The 17644-nt window shown below is 34.4% G+C and overlaps 1 protein-coding gene, 2 long non-coding RNA genes and 1 pseudogene across 6 annotated transcripts; 3 read left to right on the top strand and 1 right to left on the bottom strand.

The window, feature by feature from the left end:
• Window positions 1-847: 847 nt before the first annotated feature.
• LOC104721672 (uncharacterized) lies at window positions 848-3382 on the bottom strand. 3 transcript variants are annotated; one of them, XR_757069.3, is made up of 4 exons: window positions 2861-3361; window positions 2458-2630; window positions 2277-2349; window positions 848-1808 (listed from the first exon to the last, which is right to left on the bottom strand). It is a non-coding gene; the product is annotated as an uncharacterized LOC104721672 (long non-coding RNA). The 3 variants fall into 3 exon arrangements; XR_015571449.1 differs by having other exon boundaries at window positions 848-1533; XR_757068.2 differs by lacking the exon at window positions 848-1808 and having other exon boundaries at window positions 2117-2349; window positions 2861-3382.
• On the top strand, window positions 1387-2169 carry LOC147933628 (uncharacterized). The gene is made up of 2 exons (XR_015571450.1): window positions 1387-1525; window positions 1674-2169. It is a non-coding gene; the product is annotated as an uncharacterized LOC147933628 (long non-coding RNA).
• A 7919-nt stretch (window positions 3383-11301) lies between the features above and the next one.
• Window positions 11302-13399, top strand: LOC104721671 (indole glucosinolate O-methyltransferase 4-like). 2 transcript variants are annotated; one of them, XM_010439708.3, is made up of 4 exons: window positions 11302-12064; window positions 12213-12526; window positions 12638-12702; window positions 12792-13399. In XM_010439708.3, exons 1-4 carry the CDS (start codon window positions 11595-11597, stop codon window positions 13089-13091), a joined length of 1149 nt encoding a protein of 382 aa, XP_010438010.1. In that variant the 5' UTR covers window positions 11302-11594; the 3' UTR covers window positions 13092-13399. The 2 variants fall into 2 exon arrangements, with proteins under 2 accessions (XP_010438010.1, XP_010438011.1); XM_010439709.3 differs by having other exon boundaries at window positions 11358-12064; window positions 12772-13399.
• A 2260-nt stretch (window positions 13400-15659) lies between these two features.
• On the top strand, window positions 15660-17052 carry LOC104727638 (indole glucosinolate O-methyltransferase 1-like; annotated as a pseudogene).
• Window positions 17053-17644: the final 592 nt, after the last annotated feature.

The following is a 17644-nucleotide window of genomic DNA, read 5'->3' as shown; positions in this document are numbered from 1 at the left end:
TGCTTGTTAGTTAAAAAACACTTCAATAAAACAATTATTTAGATTTTATTTATGAACTTGTAAGTTTTGAAAATACTCGGAAAACAATTTTTCAAAATTTGTTTATGTAGTCTAGAAAAGTTTATATATATAATAAACAAAAATGTGTAAGACATAGATGTGTGAAATAAAAAGGTGTAAAAATTAATGGATGTGATTTTTGAAACATGGAGGTACAACAAAGAGATGCAAAATTAAGAGGTGTGATTTTTGAAAGATGAGGTGCGATGAAAAGACACGATTATTAATTTGCAACTGTTGGAGTCATTAATAATTAGTTTATATATATAATAAACAAAAAGATGTAAGACATTGAGGTGTAAAATAAAAATGTGTAAAAATTAATGGATGTGATTTTTGAAACATGGAGGTACAACAAAAAGATACAAAAAATAAGATGTGTGATTTTTGAAAGATGAGGGTACGATGAAAAGACACGATTAATAATTTGTAACTGTTGGAGTCCTTAATAATTTTAAATCGTTAGATGGAAAATAGAACTAATATCATCCCTTTGATTAAAGTTTATGCTATTATATATAGATAGCTAGCCTCCACTGGGAACTACGTCTTTCATAGATTATCACGTGGGTTGTTCCTTGCTTGGCTAGAGATCTCATACCGAATTTCGAAACCCTTGCATGCAGCTAGAGATTTCATTTTAATAATTTATGATGGCGGTTCACAATTTATCCCTCGTCAAGTCTTTATGAATTACATTATTTCCATCAAATTTGACATATTTATATATTAATAGATGCAAGCAAAATTTAGATATTGTTCAGCATGAACAATTTTAGACATAGGGTTGATAATATTTTTAGACTGATATATATCAGATAATGTTTCTTGAAAATAAAAATATTAGGCAAAAATCGGTACTCATACGTACATGGGTCAGGGTCACCAAATCAAAAAGTCGGTACACTTGGTTTTGAGATATCTCCCTATAAAATGGTGCAATAAGTCTAACTGTTAACCATCCTATCTTCCCATCTCCGCCTTCTTCAATTTTATTTCCAACCAACAACAGCAATGGAAAACCCTCTTCAAGAGCCCTTAACCACTTACCCAAAACCGGGTCCAACCAAAGAACAAGAACAAGTTGACGAAGAAATGATGGGCTTTCAAGCGTTGAGGATCACGAACTCATTGGCTTTGCCCATGGTTTTCAAAGCTGCCTTGGAGCTTGGCGTCCTCGACAGAATTGTTGCCGTTGACGACAACGTATGGCTCTCGCCTTCCGAGATAGCTATTGCTCTCCCTACCAAGCCCACCAACCCGGAGGCGCCAATGTTGCTGGACCGGATGTTACGGTTACTCGCCAGCCACTCGATATTGAAGTGTCGTATACATAGTTGAGACCGGATAAAACGATCGAATCCGAAAGTCCCAAAGGGTATACGCAGCTGAACCAGTTTGCACGTTTTTCTTAAACCGTGGTGACGACTCAGGTTCTCTCATGTCAAGTCTTTTTCAAAACTTGGTACGTACCTCATTATTTGCAAATCAGCCAAATTAGTAGTTAATCCTCAGTTATAACAAACCGGCTTATAACCTTCCTATTAAACCAATATGCAAAAAAGTACTATCTATACACGTCCTTTTAGTGAACAATTGAAGATTTGTTACAGGACACATCTGAAGGATGTGATACAAGAAGAAAAAGATGCATTCAGCTCCGCCCATGGCATGAAAATCTTCGAATACATTGGGTTGGAAGAACAATTTGCTAGTATGTTTAACCAGGCAATGTCAGAATTAATCTTCTGCCATGATCATGAAGAAGTTTTTAGAAGTTTACAAAGGATTCAAAGATGTAAATACTTTAGTTGATATTGGAGGAGGACTTGGCACCATACTAAATCTTGTCACTTGCAAATATCCTCAAATTAATGGTATCAATTTCGATTTAGCCGGGGTTTTAGCCACAGCTCCTTTGTATCCAGGTATACAACAGTAGATCACCAGTATGACAAATTGAAAATTGAAGTGTGTTTTCCAAAAAAAAAATTAAAATTTTCCTTTTCAGTTTTATTAAATCCTACTAAACATATGTTAATAGGAGTGGAGCATGTATCCGGAGATATGTTTAACTTTTAATCCAGCAAAATGGGTTCTAAAGACCAACATGTTCAGAAGCCAATTCACAAGAAATTGATAGGAAAATTAAGATTAAAATAAGAACTATAGAGCTAAGAGACAATATATTAAGAAGGGATGGAATTTTCCAGTACCTAGTTAGCATCAAGAGCACATGGAACAAAAGCAAGCCTCATGTGTTCCTTATGTCAGCAGCTCAATAAATTTCTTCACAGCAAAAAATAAATTTGAACAAGAGTTACATGGTTTAAAATCGATCCTCGACATTTAGCTATGGCCAAACATAGAAAAAGATTCCATTAAGTCATTTTATACCTCTGCTAGTAGCATTTCCCTGTGGCTTGAAACATTTCAAAAGTGAAAATCCCAGGAGAGGACTCAACCATCATGTTTCTGAAACTTTGCTCCGACTTCTGAGTAAAAGCTTTATGAAACGAAGGAACAAAGAAACTTGTAGGGTGAAGAGAATAGTTCTCTCCATGTAGACGCTGAAAAACCAGTATTAACAAAAAGCACAAATGATTGAAATAACCAATTCAAGATTAAGACTTTTCAACCCAACTCGATAAAAGAAGATTACATGGTAAGAATACAAGACTTTCTTCTTCCTGTATTCGTTATGCCTCATAATATGGAAAATGAGACACGAAATTCAAAGTCACAAAAATGGAAGCTCGAAAACTATTAAAAATCAGGTAAAAAAGCAGAAAGCTTTTACCCGAACTCGCTCAGTGTCAAGGGAGTATTGGAGAAGAAGGTCTCTCATGAAACTAGCTTTATCGATTCGAGTGGAATTGAGAAGTTGCTCGGGTAAGTAACGCTCAAGGGAGCTGAACAGAGACGGGCTAAAGCCCAAAGGTAGATCTTCATAGGTTGATGAGATTAACACGCACACCTGTTTCTGGAGCCGAAATAGAATACAATGATCATTGAGGACGAAAGGATCTTGGGAGCGAAGGATGTCGATGGCGGTCTCAGTGTCACCGGATTCAATCGAGTTTCAGATCCGGCGAATGATCAATCTGGAGTGGTAAGACGAGAAGAAATAGAAGGAGAGGAAGGAGACGATAATGGATATGAGGATGATGAATTGGCGTCGTCTTCACTCATGTCTCTTCGTCCATCTCCTCTTGTCGGCGATGAGAATTGGCCGGGGAACACACAGCTCTAGTAATTTTAATTTTAGTGGTGTTTAACTATTTAATTAGAATGGGTGCTTAAATTAGGAAAATAGAAGAATATGCGCTAAATTTGGAAGAAAAACTTAAATTGGTGTTATTTCTGAGAATCTCCCTAAACCAAAAAGAAGTTATTTTTATTTGGACGTTTAATACCCAATTGGTTTGAATTTGAATAAAAATACACCAAGTAGTAAAAACGTGTCATTTAAAACTCAAAACAATTAGTGTTATTATTTTCATACATACGATTTTTCAACAAAATCAAAATTCCAATTTTATTTCGGTTATCTAATTAATTTTTATTTTTAATATAAAAAAAAATCGGTTTTCTCCTAACCATATCAAACTGGGATTTTCCGGTTATCTACTTCTTTCTCTCTCTTCTTCCTCCTCCTCTCTCTAATCGTCGAATCCATACCTACGCTCAATACTAGATGAGAGTGATAGATTTGATGAGAGTAAGAACACATAATGTGTTAAAGGAAGAATTATATTAGACTCTCATGATTGTAATTGTACAAGATACATTCTTTTATATAGAGATGAGTTTCCTAAACTAAAATAAGAATAAATGTAAACTAAATATTATTTATACATTCTTGATAATGCTAAACTTCCTAAATCAATATTAACATTTATCTAATATCTTCTAGAATAATATCTTCATGATTTCTATTTTCGGGTTTATCATCTCGACCGTCGATCTCGGTTGATCTCGGTCGATCTCCGGTTCACCATCTCCCAATACCTCCCGGCAAGCTCATACATGGTAACACGAGTGAGATTAGACAAATCTTCAATATAACGGCTTTATACTCGGCCATCGGGTCATCATCGACGTTTATACCCGGTCATAGGATCATCGACGGCTTTTATACTCGGCTGTAGAGTCATCTTCGTGGCAATTATACTCAGTCATGGAGTCAATCTCCATCGATTTAAAATCACAAGTTTGGATCATTCTTCGAACTTCTTGTTCATAAAGAAACTTGTGTAGTCATGGTCGAATTCGAATTCATCATCGCCAAATCAGTATCGTATCCGTCGAAGTCATCCTCATGGCTCCGTCGAAGTAAAACAAAGAAACCACATGACGATACGTAAAGTAGCACAAACACGTACTATTATGCCCAAATCTCTTATACAAGAGACAAACACCATTCTTTTTTTTTTGTTTTTTTTTCACTTGGCCCACAGGCCGAACACAACCATACGTCTTGGTTAATATTCATAGTCACCACCACCAGCCAAATCATGGCCACACAAGACAACACACTCACGTGTGTGAAAACCAAATACCAGAATTTTTGTCTATAGAGTTTGGATAAATCTCATTACCAACTCACAATTAGAACAAAAAGAAAGAAAGACTCCAACGTTAAAAGAAGAAGCGATGGAGGAAGGTCAAAATAAAAGAAGAGAAACTCAATTTTTTTTTTCTTTGCGGAAGCTAACGTAATGGAACCATAAACCACATCAATGATCTTGGCTCTGATACCATGATAGATTTGATGAGAGTAAAAACACATAATGTGTTAAAGGAAAAATTATATTAGACTCTCATGATTGTAATTGTACAAGATACGTTCTCTTATATAGAGATGAGTTTCCTAAACTAAGATAAGGATAAATGTAAACTAAATATTATTTATACATTCTTGATAATGCTAAACTTCCTAAATCAATATTAAAATTTATCTAATATCTTCTAGAATAATATCTTCATGATTTCCATTTTCGAGTTTATCATCTCGACCGTCGATCTCGGTCGATCTTCGGTTCACCATCTCCCAATAGAGAGAGATCACTCAGATCAGAACATTGCAAGATGAATATACATATTGGTTTTAATCAAGTGTTACAAATTTCCTTATAAACTTGTCAATTTAAGCAACAACCAAGAAGGAAAAAAAAAAACCCAAACAGCAAATTTTATAGGCTCAAATCTTTCCAACACACTTTGTGTTTCGGGTTTACAAAGGCACTTGGGTCCCGCTTCTCATTGCCTGCTTCCTTCAATCTTCAATTCAAAATTCGAATTTTTTTGCTCTGTTCAAGCTCACATAAGTTCCACATAACAGTTGGGAGCTACTAGAAAACGATGACAGCGAATCAAGTGCCTCACATAACAGTTCAAGCACGTACAAAGAAGAGTGGCTAGAGAAAATCGTTGGGTTAGTGTAGGAACTGGGAAGCAGTTTACTTGTTTTGTTGATTTGAAGATAATAATTCGAATTGATGATACCAATTCGCAATGATATTGAAGACACAGCGATATATGGTGTCATGGTGATGTCGGCCAACATAATCATACACAAATACTTGAAACAACCAATACTTAAACTTTTTATAAAACTAGTATCTTAATTCCCTATATATTGAAAACCCTAAAATCGCCGCGAGAGAGAGAGTCGCCGCCAACTTCGATCCGCCTCTCCAATTACCCTTCCGGCGTCAGAAAGAGTTCCGTCCCGAGTAATTTTCTTCTTTTTGGTAGATCCTTTCAGTCCCCCGCTTCTTGCTATGTTATCACCGTCGGTTGTGTGCTTCCCGAAGGCAGTGGATCTGGCGATTCCTTGGTGTGTGAAGCGAAGATCCGTTGGGTGGGAGTCGCCGGTGAAGACTCTAATGCAGACGGTGGAGAACAGCGTCGAATCTTGGCCATGTCTGGTGGATCTGTGGCGAATCCGTTTATTGTTTTGTAACTGGTGGTTTGTGGTGAAACCGGTGGTTTGTGGGCTTCGGAGAGCAGTGAGGGCTGAAGCTTTTCCTCGACGAGCTTCAGTGGTGGGGTTTAGATTCTTCTTCAAACCTTACCTCTCATATCAGCCATGGCGGTGTCCTGTAGCAAGGGGTGGTGGCGTTTTGTTTTCTTTCAGTCCGGCCAAGGTGGTGAATGCCTCGTAACTGAACGAAAGTGATGTTGTCAATTTGAACTTGCACTATGAGGTGATGATATGCTAATCTGTGCTCCAATTTCTAATTTTGATGATTAGCATTCTGGTTTTGTATAGTTAGTTCGGAGAACAATCTATTTCGCTGGTTATTATAGCTTCGTGACTCTTGGTCGGGTCAATCAGATGTAGTGTCCGTTTTAGGTTTAAGCCCGGAACAGAGAAAGCCGGAGAGACCAAGCTTTTCTAATAATGCGCCTCTGGGTGTTGAAGCTATTGAGACAAGTTCTACACGTCGATCATGAGGATCTCATAGCTGGATTTTGAGCTTTTTTCAGTAGTAGCTTAGGCCTCCTCTGTGTTAGTATTTGTTTTCGTATCATTGGGTCAATTTAGGTGGTTTAAGAGATGATTTCACTCCGAGTCGTGGAGTGTTATCTATCTCATGGTGGTTAAAAAATGCAATGGTTCTCGATTGGGTAGCGTTGGATCCGCCTAGTGTTCCAGGGTTGTACTTGATCAACCATTGCATTTGTTTTGATCCAAGTCTATGGAGGTGAATGTAATGTGTCTTTGATTTGGTTGTAACTTTGATTTGGTGAATGAAAAGTTGATGCTGAGCCAAAAAAAATCCTTATATATTAATAGGGAAACACACTTTTGAAACAGCTGATGTGTCGCCACCATAGAGTTTTGTGCACCTTTTAGCAAAATATCTTTAAATTTTCTACTTAATTACATTAACATGCCACTATATTTAAAAAACAATTAACTGAATAATAATTAGATATGTCATTATTTCTCACATAAATTTAAATATCACATATTAAAACTAATTAAATAATTACATACTATTTTAATGCAAAACTTCAGTAAAATTTACTTACAAATATACAAGTCAAAGTTATATTGATTTCTTAAAATCAATAGAAGTAAAATATTCTAAAATGACTATAAAAACATATCAGTTAATATAAAGTTAATAAAAATAAAGAACATATAACTTATTAACATAATCATATAAAAACAAAATGTTATTTTTATGTTTGTATTATTACCATAATAATTTAAATAACAAGCTTCAATAATTATTATAATTGATTATAGAAATAAGTATATTACCCATGAATTATCTCTAACTTCTTAAAAGAAACTTAATTCCCAATAAATATAGATTTATATATACTCATAAATAAATATAAAAATGACAACAAATTAGGGGATATCATGATATGTGATGATTTATATATATCTAAGTATGTAAATTAATTATTCTCAACATTTAGTGTCATTATTCATTAAAAAATGGAAATATTGATAACCAAATATGAATATGGGTTCTAATTGTATATTCACTATGTGCTATAAAAAAAGGAATGAGACAATGACCATTTCATTATAAATAAACTTATTACCCAAAAAAAATCATAATATATTTAAAATGAGTGACTATTAGATTATGCAAAATTGTTAAGTTACTCGATAAACTATAAATATAAATTTGATTTTTAAAACACACAAAATTATATCTTGCCATAAATTGTAACATTTTATAAATATTTTTTTTACTACGTTCACATATTTCATGGGTGAAATGTATTCTTACACGAATACGTTGATTTTGGAATTTCATTAATTTTTCATAATGGTTTTTTGGTAATAATCGGTCATTTATAGAAAATATTAACAAACCGAATAACTCAAAATATTGAAATAGCCTAATCAAAAAACTTAAATCAATAAATTATATTATCTTCAGAAAATTTAGTTTAAAATCTAATTGTTACTAAAATATAATAAAATTAAATAATTAAACTACCGAGTAATTTAGTATATGTTGTTATGGTTAAATAAGGAATATGCAAAATTGTTGTGATTACAAAATAAAACATAAGAAGATATGAATTTGAAGAAAACTTTTATTTATCCTAACTTCAAAAACAAAAAAAAACAGCAAAAAACTCCAAAAAAGCTCTGTGCCCCAACTATCGAGGACCTCCGCTTAGCCTCCATCTCCGGTGCTGGCAAAGCTTTTGCTTGCCGGCGTCAGGACTCTTGTCTCCCTTTTATCTCGTGTTTCTTAAAGATTTCTCTTTTAATGTCGATTTGGTCACTTACTAAATCTTCTCAACTTCTCCCCGGTAAACCTCTTATCAACGACGACCATAACTTCTCTGATAAATTTGAGAGGACTTTCCCGGCGAATCCCCTTCCACCTGAACCGCTGATAGCCCCATCTCTGTCGCATCTAAACCTAGAGAAATCCTCTTTGTCCAGCGGCGCTTCAACGCTCAAATCTGAGGCGAGTCTCTCTGATTCCCCCAGATCTAAAGATGTTGGGTCTTCTTTGTCTCCTATTGAAGACCTCCCTCTCCGGATCTCACTGCAGATATTGACCCCCACACCTCCCCCTCGATTCCAGCCTGATCTCTCAAGATTCAGCTATAAGCTCTCGGGAGTCCTACCGTCAGAATGGCTCAAACCGGGTTTTGCTCTGGTGATGACTTCGAGAATGAACGGCGGCGGCGCAACCCTAACGTCCCTTGGTGGCCCTCGACTGGACCCTCCATTTCACCAAATGGGCTTCGGCCCATTTATTTTCTCATCGAGGCCCTGTGATCCAAATCTTATTCTTCAAAAGTCCAGGTTCGTTCTAAATATTTCATTGTTCTCCCGTAACATACTTTTGTGTCGATACATGGAACCATTTGTTCGAAGACTGCATTTGGAACATAATCAATCAATGTTGCTATGGGGGTACAATCTTTATTTGAAAACCTTGCCATTAGAATCACCTAAGGGTACTACTCATGCTTATCAATGCTTGAAGAAGACCGGCATTATGATCTTGTCTCTAAGGAGCGGTGGTTACCGAAACTTCTCCAACCTTTCCTCCTCTCCGTTTCATCTGATCCCTGAGTCCTGCCAATTGCCTTGTTGCATCTTCTGTTTGAGATCCCAAAGCTTGAGGAAGAACGACATTATGATCTCCTACCAATGGCGAGGAGATTAGCGTACCTTCCTCAACCTTCTCCTACCATCTCCCTTGCTTCCCGAGCCATATCAAAAGCAAATCATCAAAAGCCGGAAGATTATTCCCACAACCCAAAGCTTGATGAGTTACAGCATTATGATCCCATCTCTAAGGAATGGTTGTTACCGTAACATCTCCAAGCGAACCCTACCCAACCTTAAATCTGAATCCACCCTCCTCATTGCTAATGAGCAAACCTTTCCATTGAGCCTCTTGGCCATGGAACCCTTTTCATCGTCCCAATGTCTATTGATAAGGACAATTCCCCATGTTCACGCCTTGTTCGTGAATGTGGCTTCGACTTCCCTTGGAATCGTTTGTGATTTGATGGTTCACCGCCCTTGTCTCTGATATCTCTTGGAAATATTGTCGAATCTATATTTTTTACCTTTTTATGCTTATGGTTGTAACCTTCTTAATTTTGGTCTTGTATTGGCAAAAACTCTAAGCTCTCTAAGCTCTTATCCGAATGATTGAATGAAATGAGACCTTTGCACAAAAAAAGAAGATATGAATTTGATTTTACGCACAAAAGACATGTTGCAATAAATAGTAACATTCTATCAATATTTTCTCAACGATAAAACCTCTTATACATTCAAAGATTTCACGGGTGAAACATATTTTTTACACGAAAAATACAGTTTTGAATAAATAAATAAATAAAAAACTTTAATTACATATTATGTATTTATGTTTGACACAAACAGATATTAATACTATAATAATAATTTTACTTATAATAATTTTTTTTAAATCGATTTATGCAGGTTGTTACATAGCTTATGTTATTACAACTGTACCAACAACATTGTGTGCCCAAAAATTTAGTGACAAAATGAATCACTGATAGATGATACCTAACTACTAACTATATTAAGCCCAACCTTGTAAATGTTACTAAACAAAGTAGTTGGGTGCATGTGCGAGGGGCTAACGTTACAATTAAATACTGCGCTTTGATTGATGCAAATGGAATTTTCGACGGACTCTTTATAACTAGCTATTTAGCTGGATGCTCATATGTAAGAATACTGAACAAGTTAATTGAATTTATAGTTTAATAAACTCTAACAAGATCTCATAATTTGCAATCAATAATAAATTCAGAATTAAAAAAAAAAACTTTAACAAGAATCGTCAGTTTGATTATTTTTTTCCTTTTTTAAAAATGAATTTTTGTTTTCTAATTTAAATACTTAATATTCATAAATGCTAGATTTGGAATAATTTAACATGCATGCCAACTTTAGAGGAAAAACCTAAAGTTATGTTATTTTTAGAAATAGTTGTAAATTAATAAAGTTCTCAATAAAAATTAGTTTTTAGAATAAAATTAATCTTTGATATCATCTTCTTCGTAAAGTTCGCCGATAGCTTGTACCGGGCTACCGGCGACTGTCGCAGCTTCAAAACAAGGTATGTAATGACGTCGCTAATAATCCTAACGACTCTAAATTCCAATTATTAAAGTCGCACGACAGGATTACATGAAAGATAAAGAATAACAAAAGGAGAAATCAAAGATTTTTTTGTTGTTTCAGTCGCAACTCTGTACCTAAACACCGTTTAGTTGACTCATTACTTTCTATTTTGCCACTGATTCCTTCATGAACAAAAAATTATAAACAACGAACAATGGTTACCCCAGGGGGAGATATGAATTAAAGAATAAATCACGTAAAAAGAAAGCGTTAAATCACACAAAAATCTTGTGTCATTAATTAAAGTATCATCCTTTAGCTCATTGATATATTAGTTATATCTGCCTCTCTGTCTCTGGTGTCACTTCTTCGTTTGCCTAATATCACCCAAACCAACCAAGAAGCTTAATACCGAACTGTTTTATGCAATTAGGTTTGCTATTAATATAAGATAGCCTCCACTGGGAACTACGTCTTTCATAGATTATCACGTGGGTTGCTCCTTGCTCGGCTAAACCCTTGCTCATCTAGAGATTTCATTTTAATATTTTATGATGGCGGTTCACAATGTATCCCTCGTCAAGATCTTTATGAATTACATTATTTCCTTATATATATATATATATATATATATATATGAAAATTTGACATATTTATATATTAATCGATGCAAGCAAAATTTAGACATTTTTCAGCATAAACAATTTTAGACACAGGGTTAGTTATATTTTTATCTTCAAAATAAAGATATTAGGCAAAAATCTGTAGTCATGCATGGGTCAGGGTCACCAAATCAAAAAGTCGGTACACTTGGTTTTGAGATATCTCCCTATAAAATGGCGCACTAAGTCTAACTGTTGAAACCATCCTATCTTCCCACCTCTGCCTTCTTCAATTTTATTTCCAACCAACAACAGCAATGGCAAACCATCATCAAGAGCCCTTAACCACTTACCCTAAACCGGGTCAAACCAAAGAACAAGAACAAGTTGACGAAGAAATGATGGGCTTGCAAGCGTTGATGATCACGAACTCATTGGCTTTTCCCATGGTTTTCAAAGTTGCCTTGGAGCTTGGCGTTCTCGACACAATTGTTGCCGTTGACGACGACGTATGGCTCTCGCCTTCCGAGATAGCTATTGCTCTCCCTACCAAGCCCACAAACCCAGAGGCGCCAATGTTGCTGGACCGGATGTTACGGTTACTCACCAGCCACTCGATATTGAAGTGTCGTATAGTTGAAACCGGAGAAAACGATCGAATCCGAAAGACCCAAAGCGTATATGCAGCTGAACCAGTTTGCACGTTTTTCTTAAATCGTGGTGATAACTCGGGTTCTCTCATGTCCTTGTTCATGTTGCTCCAAAGCCAAGTCTTTTTCAAAACTTGGTACGTACCTCATTATTTGCAAATCAGCCAAATTAGTAGTTGATCCTTAGTTATAACAAACCGGCTTATAACCTTCTTATTAAACCAATATGCAAAAAAGTACTATCTATACACGTCCTTTCAGTGAACAACTGAAGATTTGTTACAGGACACATCTAAAGGATATGATTCAAGAAGAAAAAGATGCATTCAGCTCTGCCCATGGCATGAAGAAACTCTTCGAATACATTGGGTTGGACGAACAATTCGCTGGTATGTATAACCAGGCAATGTCAGAAACTTCTAGCATGATCATGAAGAAGATTTTAGAAGTTTACAATGGATTTAAAGATGTAAATACTTTAGTTGATATTGGAGGAGGACTTGGCACCACACTAAATCTTGTCACTTGCAAGTATCCTCAAATTAAGGGTATCAATTTCGATTTAGCAGGGGTTTTGGCCACTGCTCCTTTGTATCCAGGTACAACAGTAGATCATTAGTCTGACATGTTGAAAATTGAAGTGTTTTCCAAGAAAAATCAAAAATACTTTTTCAGTTTATTAAAATCCTACTACTAAAAATTTGTTATAGGAGTGGAACATGTATCCGGAGATATGTTTATAGAAGTTCCAAAAGGGGATGCAATCTTCATGAAAGTAAGTATACTGCATTTAAATGAAAAAGGCTAATACTTTTATGATTTAAACAGTTCATTTACAAACTAGGTTGGATGAATTGCTGGCAGTGGATATTACATGCCTGGAACGACGAAGATAGTGTAAAGATACTAAGAAACTGTTGGAAGAGTCTTCCGGAAAAAGGAAAAGTGGTAATCGTTGACATGGTTACACCAACGGAACCAAAGAGTGACGACTTTTTCTCTAACATAGTCTTTGGCATGGACATGTTGATGTTAACACAATGCTCGGGTGGTAAAGAGAGGTCATTTTCTCAGTTTGAAGCTTTAGCCTCTGCTTCGGGTTTTCAGAAATGTGAAATAGCTGCTCTCGCTTACACATTTTCTGTTATCGAATTCCACAAATAGATTCAGAGTTTACAACGAAAACAATAATAAGCAATACTTGATTTCGTGTGAGGAGATTATAATTAAAATAAACGTTTATCTTCAATGGTTTTTTTATAATATATTTAAATTGTTTGTAATGAAGATTTGTGCTATTGGTTGTTTGTTCTTCTTTCAAGATTGTGTTGATCATTTTACAGTTGGGACATTGTCTCTATGCTAAATTAATATTTGGGAGTGTTTCACGGTAAAAAAAAAAAAAATCTAGAACCTCTAACTTAATTAATATTAACCCGCGGAAAATTTCGGGCTGAACTTTTTTTAAGAAATTTTTTAATAATTTATTTTGTTATTATGTTATTTATGAATGTTTGTGATTAAAAATTCAGTTTGTTTATATTAAAAATTTTGTATTTTAAAAATGTTTATTGAAAACCTCTCAATAAAATATTTGCATGTAACGAATAAAATTGTTTAAACCTTTGTCAATTAATCGCAATCCTTGTTATAGTTGTGAAGTAAGTAAAAATATATAACAAACATGTAAAAATATCAACTAAATATAGCTAGTGAAAGTTCTGAAAAACTTCTTAAAAAACAACATTCATTGTCTTTTTTCTGTGGCTTTCGTTACTTGTCTGTAATAAGCACTTTCAAGCATTAAATAAATTCAAATCTCAACTTAGTTTATTTTCCTAAAAAACAATGGCTAAAAGAAAAATATAATTTTTTTAAAATAAATAAGATACTATATCTATATCTTTTATTTTTTATTTATTAATTTTTAAAATCTAACCCACAGAACTGTTATAATTTTATTATATTTGATTTTTAATAAATAAATTTAATCCATGCTTAAAAAGTTTTTTGATAAAATTTGTAGTTATATAGAGTTTTTTCGATTAGATTTTTAAAATCTTAGCTGTTAATTTTTTTTTAAGTACAAATTAGTTTTGATTCTAATAGATTTTTTTTTTACTTTTCTACAATTTATTTTATTTTATTTGTCCCAATTTTCGTTTTTTAATTAATTATATTTATTTAATTAATTAATCTTAATTAAGTTTTTCTAATGACAATTGTATGTAATTTTTTACACATTTTAAGGTTAGTTTCATATTTGTACTTCCCAATTAATATATTTTCCCAATTAATATATTAGGATATACAGATTCCAAAAGACTTTACAAAGAAATTACACACATAACCACTGTGATAAAACTCAGAATACTTGCTAAAACATTGAATTCAAGAAACGATTTTAACAAATTAATATATTGCTGAAAGATCAAAAAGTTTTTTTAGGACACTATTATGCAGAAACAATTATGTTCAAAGTATATAACATAAATGGTTATGCATTATCTAAATGATAGCATGTTGTATATATAATATAAAATTGTAAAATTTATAATAACATGTCGTCAAATTGAATATTTTTAGTCATATGAATAAATAGTTTTAAATTTTAAAACAAAGCAAACTATCTTATATTAAAGAGATCAGATGATGTTGCTTTTGGATCTACAAATCACAAAACAATTTCATGATACTATCCTTTTCAAATCAAAATAGTAAGCAAATCTATAAATAATATACCTGGGAAAATCCACTAGTTTTATGGGAAAAAAACATTAGTCCGCCCTAACAATAGAACTTTGTAAACAAAAGAACTTTGTAAAAAAAAAATACATCTCGAACAAATTTCATCTAAACTAAAACAGAGGCTACAAAACTGTCTTCAATTTCACATTAATGCTTATTTGTGTTCTCATCTCCTGTGTGTCAACTGTCAAAATGACATTGTTAGAAAATTGAGTAGAGAGCCACAATTAAGTAGTTGAGTTCCTGCAATGAATCTTCTTCTAGTTTGCGATTCATTGTCTGGAGCTCTGCTAGTTAAAGGTTGTGGGTTTCGTCAACCTTTTTTATTCAAATGTAGAGTCTGTTCGTCGTCACAATCACATACTCTTATGACCTTATCTTCTCAGGTCGACGTCTAGACTCTAGGGTTTCTTTTCTTTTTTACCCGCATAACGTCTAGGGTTTCTATTTTCTAAGCTAGGGAGAGCAGCAAATTGATACAAAGAGGTAAGGTTTATTTGGTTCATTTTTATGGGCCTTTCTTTCCACTTATGGGTCATTTGGCCTATTTATCCTTTTTTCTTCAGAAAATGATGAAAATCAAATAGTAGAAATGGTGAAAACGTGGTGTAATTTGTCTGTCTTAGTTAAATATATATAATTTTTTTGGTTAACAACTTTATAGATTAAATAATATATCATAAAGCATGGTTATAGTGTGTCGTATTTCTCCGTCTTAATTAAATAATAATATCATAAGCGTTGTGTGTCGTATTACCGACGTGGCGTGGGATGTTTATCCTACCACAACCGACCACAATATTACTCCAAACTCTTTTACAAACTTTTTAAACGTTTATTTGGTTAGGGATGGTTGAAGGATTAATTTCACTGATTTTACACTTGGTTATCTCACTATAAAATGGCGCTCTAAGTCTAATTGTTGAAGCCATCATATCTTCCTTCCCATCTCTGCCTTCTTGATTTTTCCAATCCACAACAACAATGACGAGCCATCTTCAAGAGCCCTTAAACATTTACCCTAAACCAGGTCTAACCAAAGAACAAGTTGACGAAGAATTGATGAGCTTGCAAGCGTTCAGGATCACCAACTCGTTGGCTTTTTCCCATGGTTTTCAAAGCTGCCTTGGAGCTTGGCGTCTTTGACACGGTCGCTGCCGTAGGCAAAGACGAATGGCTCTCCTCTTCCGAGCTTTTGCTCTCCCTACCAGGCTCATCAACCCAGAGGCGCCAATCTTGCTAGACCGGATGTTACGGTTACTTGTCAGCCACTCGATCTTCAAATGTCGTGTAGTTGACGATAGAACCCGAATGACCCAAAGGGTATATGCAGCCGAACCCGTTTGCAAGTTTTTCTTAAACCGCGGTGACGACTCGGGTTCGCTCATGACCCAGTTCATGTTGCTCCAGAGCGAAGTCTTTTTCAAAACTTGGTACGTACCTCATTTATTTGCAAATCAACCAAATTAATTATACTAGTTGATGGCATCAATTGTATAAGACCAATATGCGGTTTAAAAGTACCCCATACACGTACCTTTGATGAAAAATTGAAGATTTGTTACAGGACACATCTGAAGGATGTGATACAAGTAGGAAAAGATGCATTCAGTTCTGCCCATGGCATGGGACTCTACGAATACATTGAGTTGGACGAACAATTCGCTGGTATGTTTAACCATGCAATGTCAGAATCTTCTACCATGATTACCAAGAAGTTTTTACAAGTTTACAAAGGATTCAAAGATGAAAAGACTTTAGTTGATATTGGAGGAGGACTTGGCACCATACTAAGTCTTGTCACTAGCAAGTACCCTGAAATTAAAGGGCATCAATTTCGATTTAGCTGCAGTTATAGCCACTGCTCCTGATTATCCAGGTACATGTCATTTGATCGACAAGTAGAAAACTGAATAGTGTTTTCCATAACCTTTTTTTTGTATTGACCTAATTTTATTTAGTCCTACTAAAATCTGTTACAGGAGTGGAGCATGTATCCGGAGATATGTTTATAGAAGTTCCAAAAGGAGATGCAATCTTCTTGAGAGTAAGTTATATATACTTCATTTGAATGAAAAAGGTTAATGAATAAACTATATATATTTACAAACTAATTAAGATATGGATAAAATGTTTGTAGAGGATATTACGTGACTGGAGCGACAAAGATTATGTACAGATACTAAGAAATTGTTGGAAGAGTCTGCCGGCAAAGGGGAAAGTGATAATAGTTGACACGGTTGCACCATCAGAACCAAAGAGTGACGACGACAATTTCTCTAACATTGTCTTCGGTGTGGACATGTTAATGTTAACACAATGTTCGGGTGGTGAAATGAGGTCATCTTCTCAATTTTAAGCTTTAGCCTCTTCTCATTTTTTTTTTAACAAAAAAAAAAAAAAAAAAAAAAAAAAAAAAAAAAACTGGTCTTGCTTATACGTATTCTGTTATCGAATTCCACAATTAGATTCAGAGTTTACCAAAAAAAAAAAAAAAATTGATTTCGGTGGGAGGAGATCATGAACTAAAAAAAGTTTTTACTTGATGGTTTTTTAATAATAAAAAAATGTTTGTAATAAAGTTTTGTGGGTGATATTGGTGTTTGTTTTTTCTTTCAAGATTGTGTTGTCGCTTAGTGTCAAAAAAATGTAATAATTCTGATCATGTTAGTGTAATACAGTAGTTGGGACATTGTAGTACTTGATGCTCCCAATTAATAATTGGAGTGAGTTTACGTTATCTTGCCTAATCAAATATAACTTCGATATAGGAATTAATGGTTCGTCTCCAACAGAAATTAAAAAAAAAATCGGAACCACACCGATGACAAATTTTTATGTATAAATGTGGCTAATGGCTAACTAATTGCGGAATATTAACTGAGTGAGAGATTCTCTCAGTGACAATGTATATTGATTGATCCCAGTCCAAAGATTTGATTGAGGTCTCAGCGCCATCTTTGGCGGCA

This window comes from Camelina sativa, chromosome 11, assembly GCF_030686135.1.
Source record: "Camelina sativa cultivar CO46 ecotype springtype chromosome 11, ASM3068613v1".
NCBI lineage: Eukaryota > Viridiplantae > Streptophyta > Magnoliopsida > Brassicales > Brassicaceae > Camelina > Camelina sativa.
This window is presented reverse-complemented; position numbering and strand designations above follow the sequence as displayed.

Coding starts and splice junctions, on each gene's coding strand:
- LOC104721671 (XM_010439708.3), top strand. CDS start 11,595: ATGGCAAACCATCATCAAGAGCCCTTAACCACTTACCCTAAACCGGGT. Junction 12,065..12,212: donor CAAGTCTTTTTCAAAACTTG/GTACGTACCTCA, acceptor GATTTGTTACAG/GACACATCTAAAGGATATGA. Junction 12,703..12,791: donor GGGATGCAATCTTCATGAAA/GTAAGTATACTG, acceptor AATTGCTGGCAG/TGGATATTACATGCCTGGAA.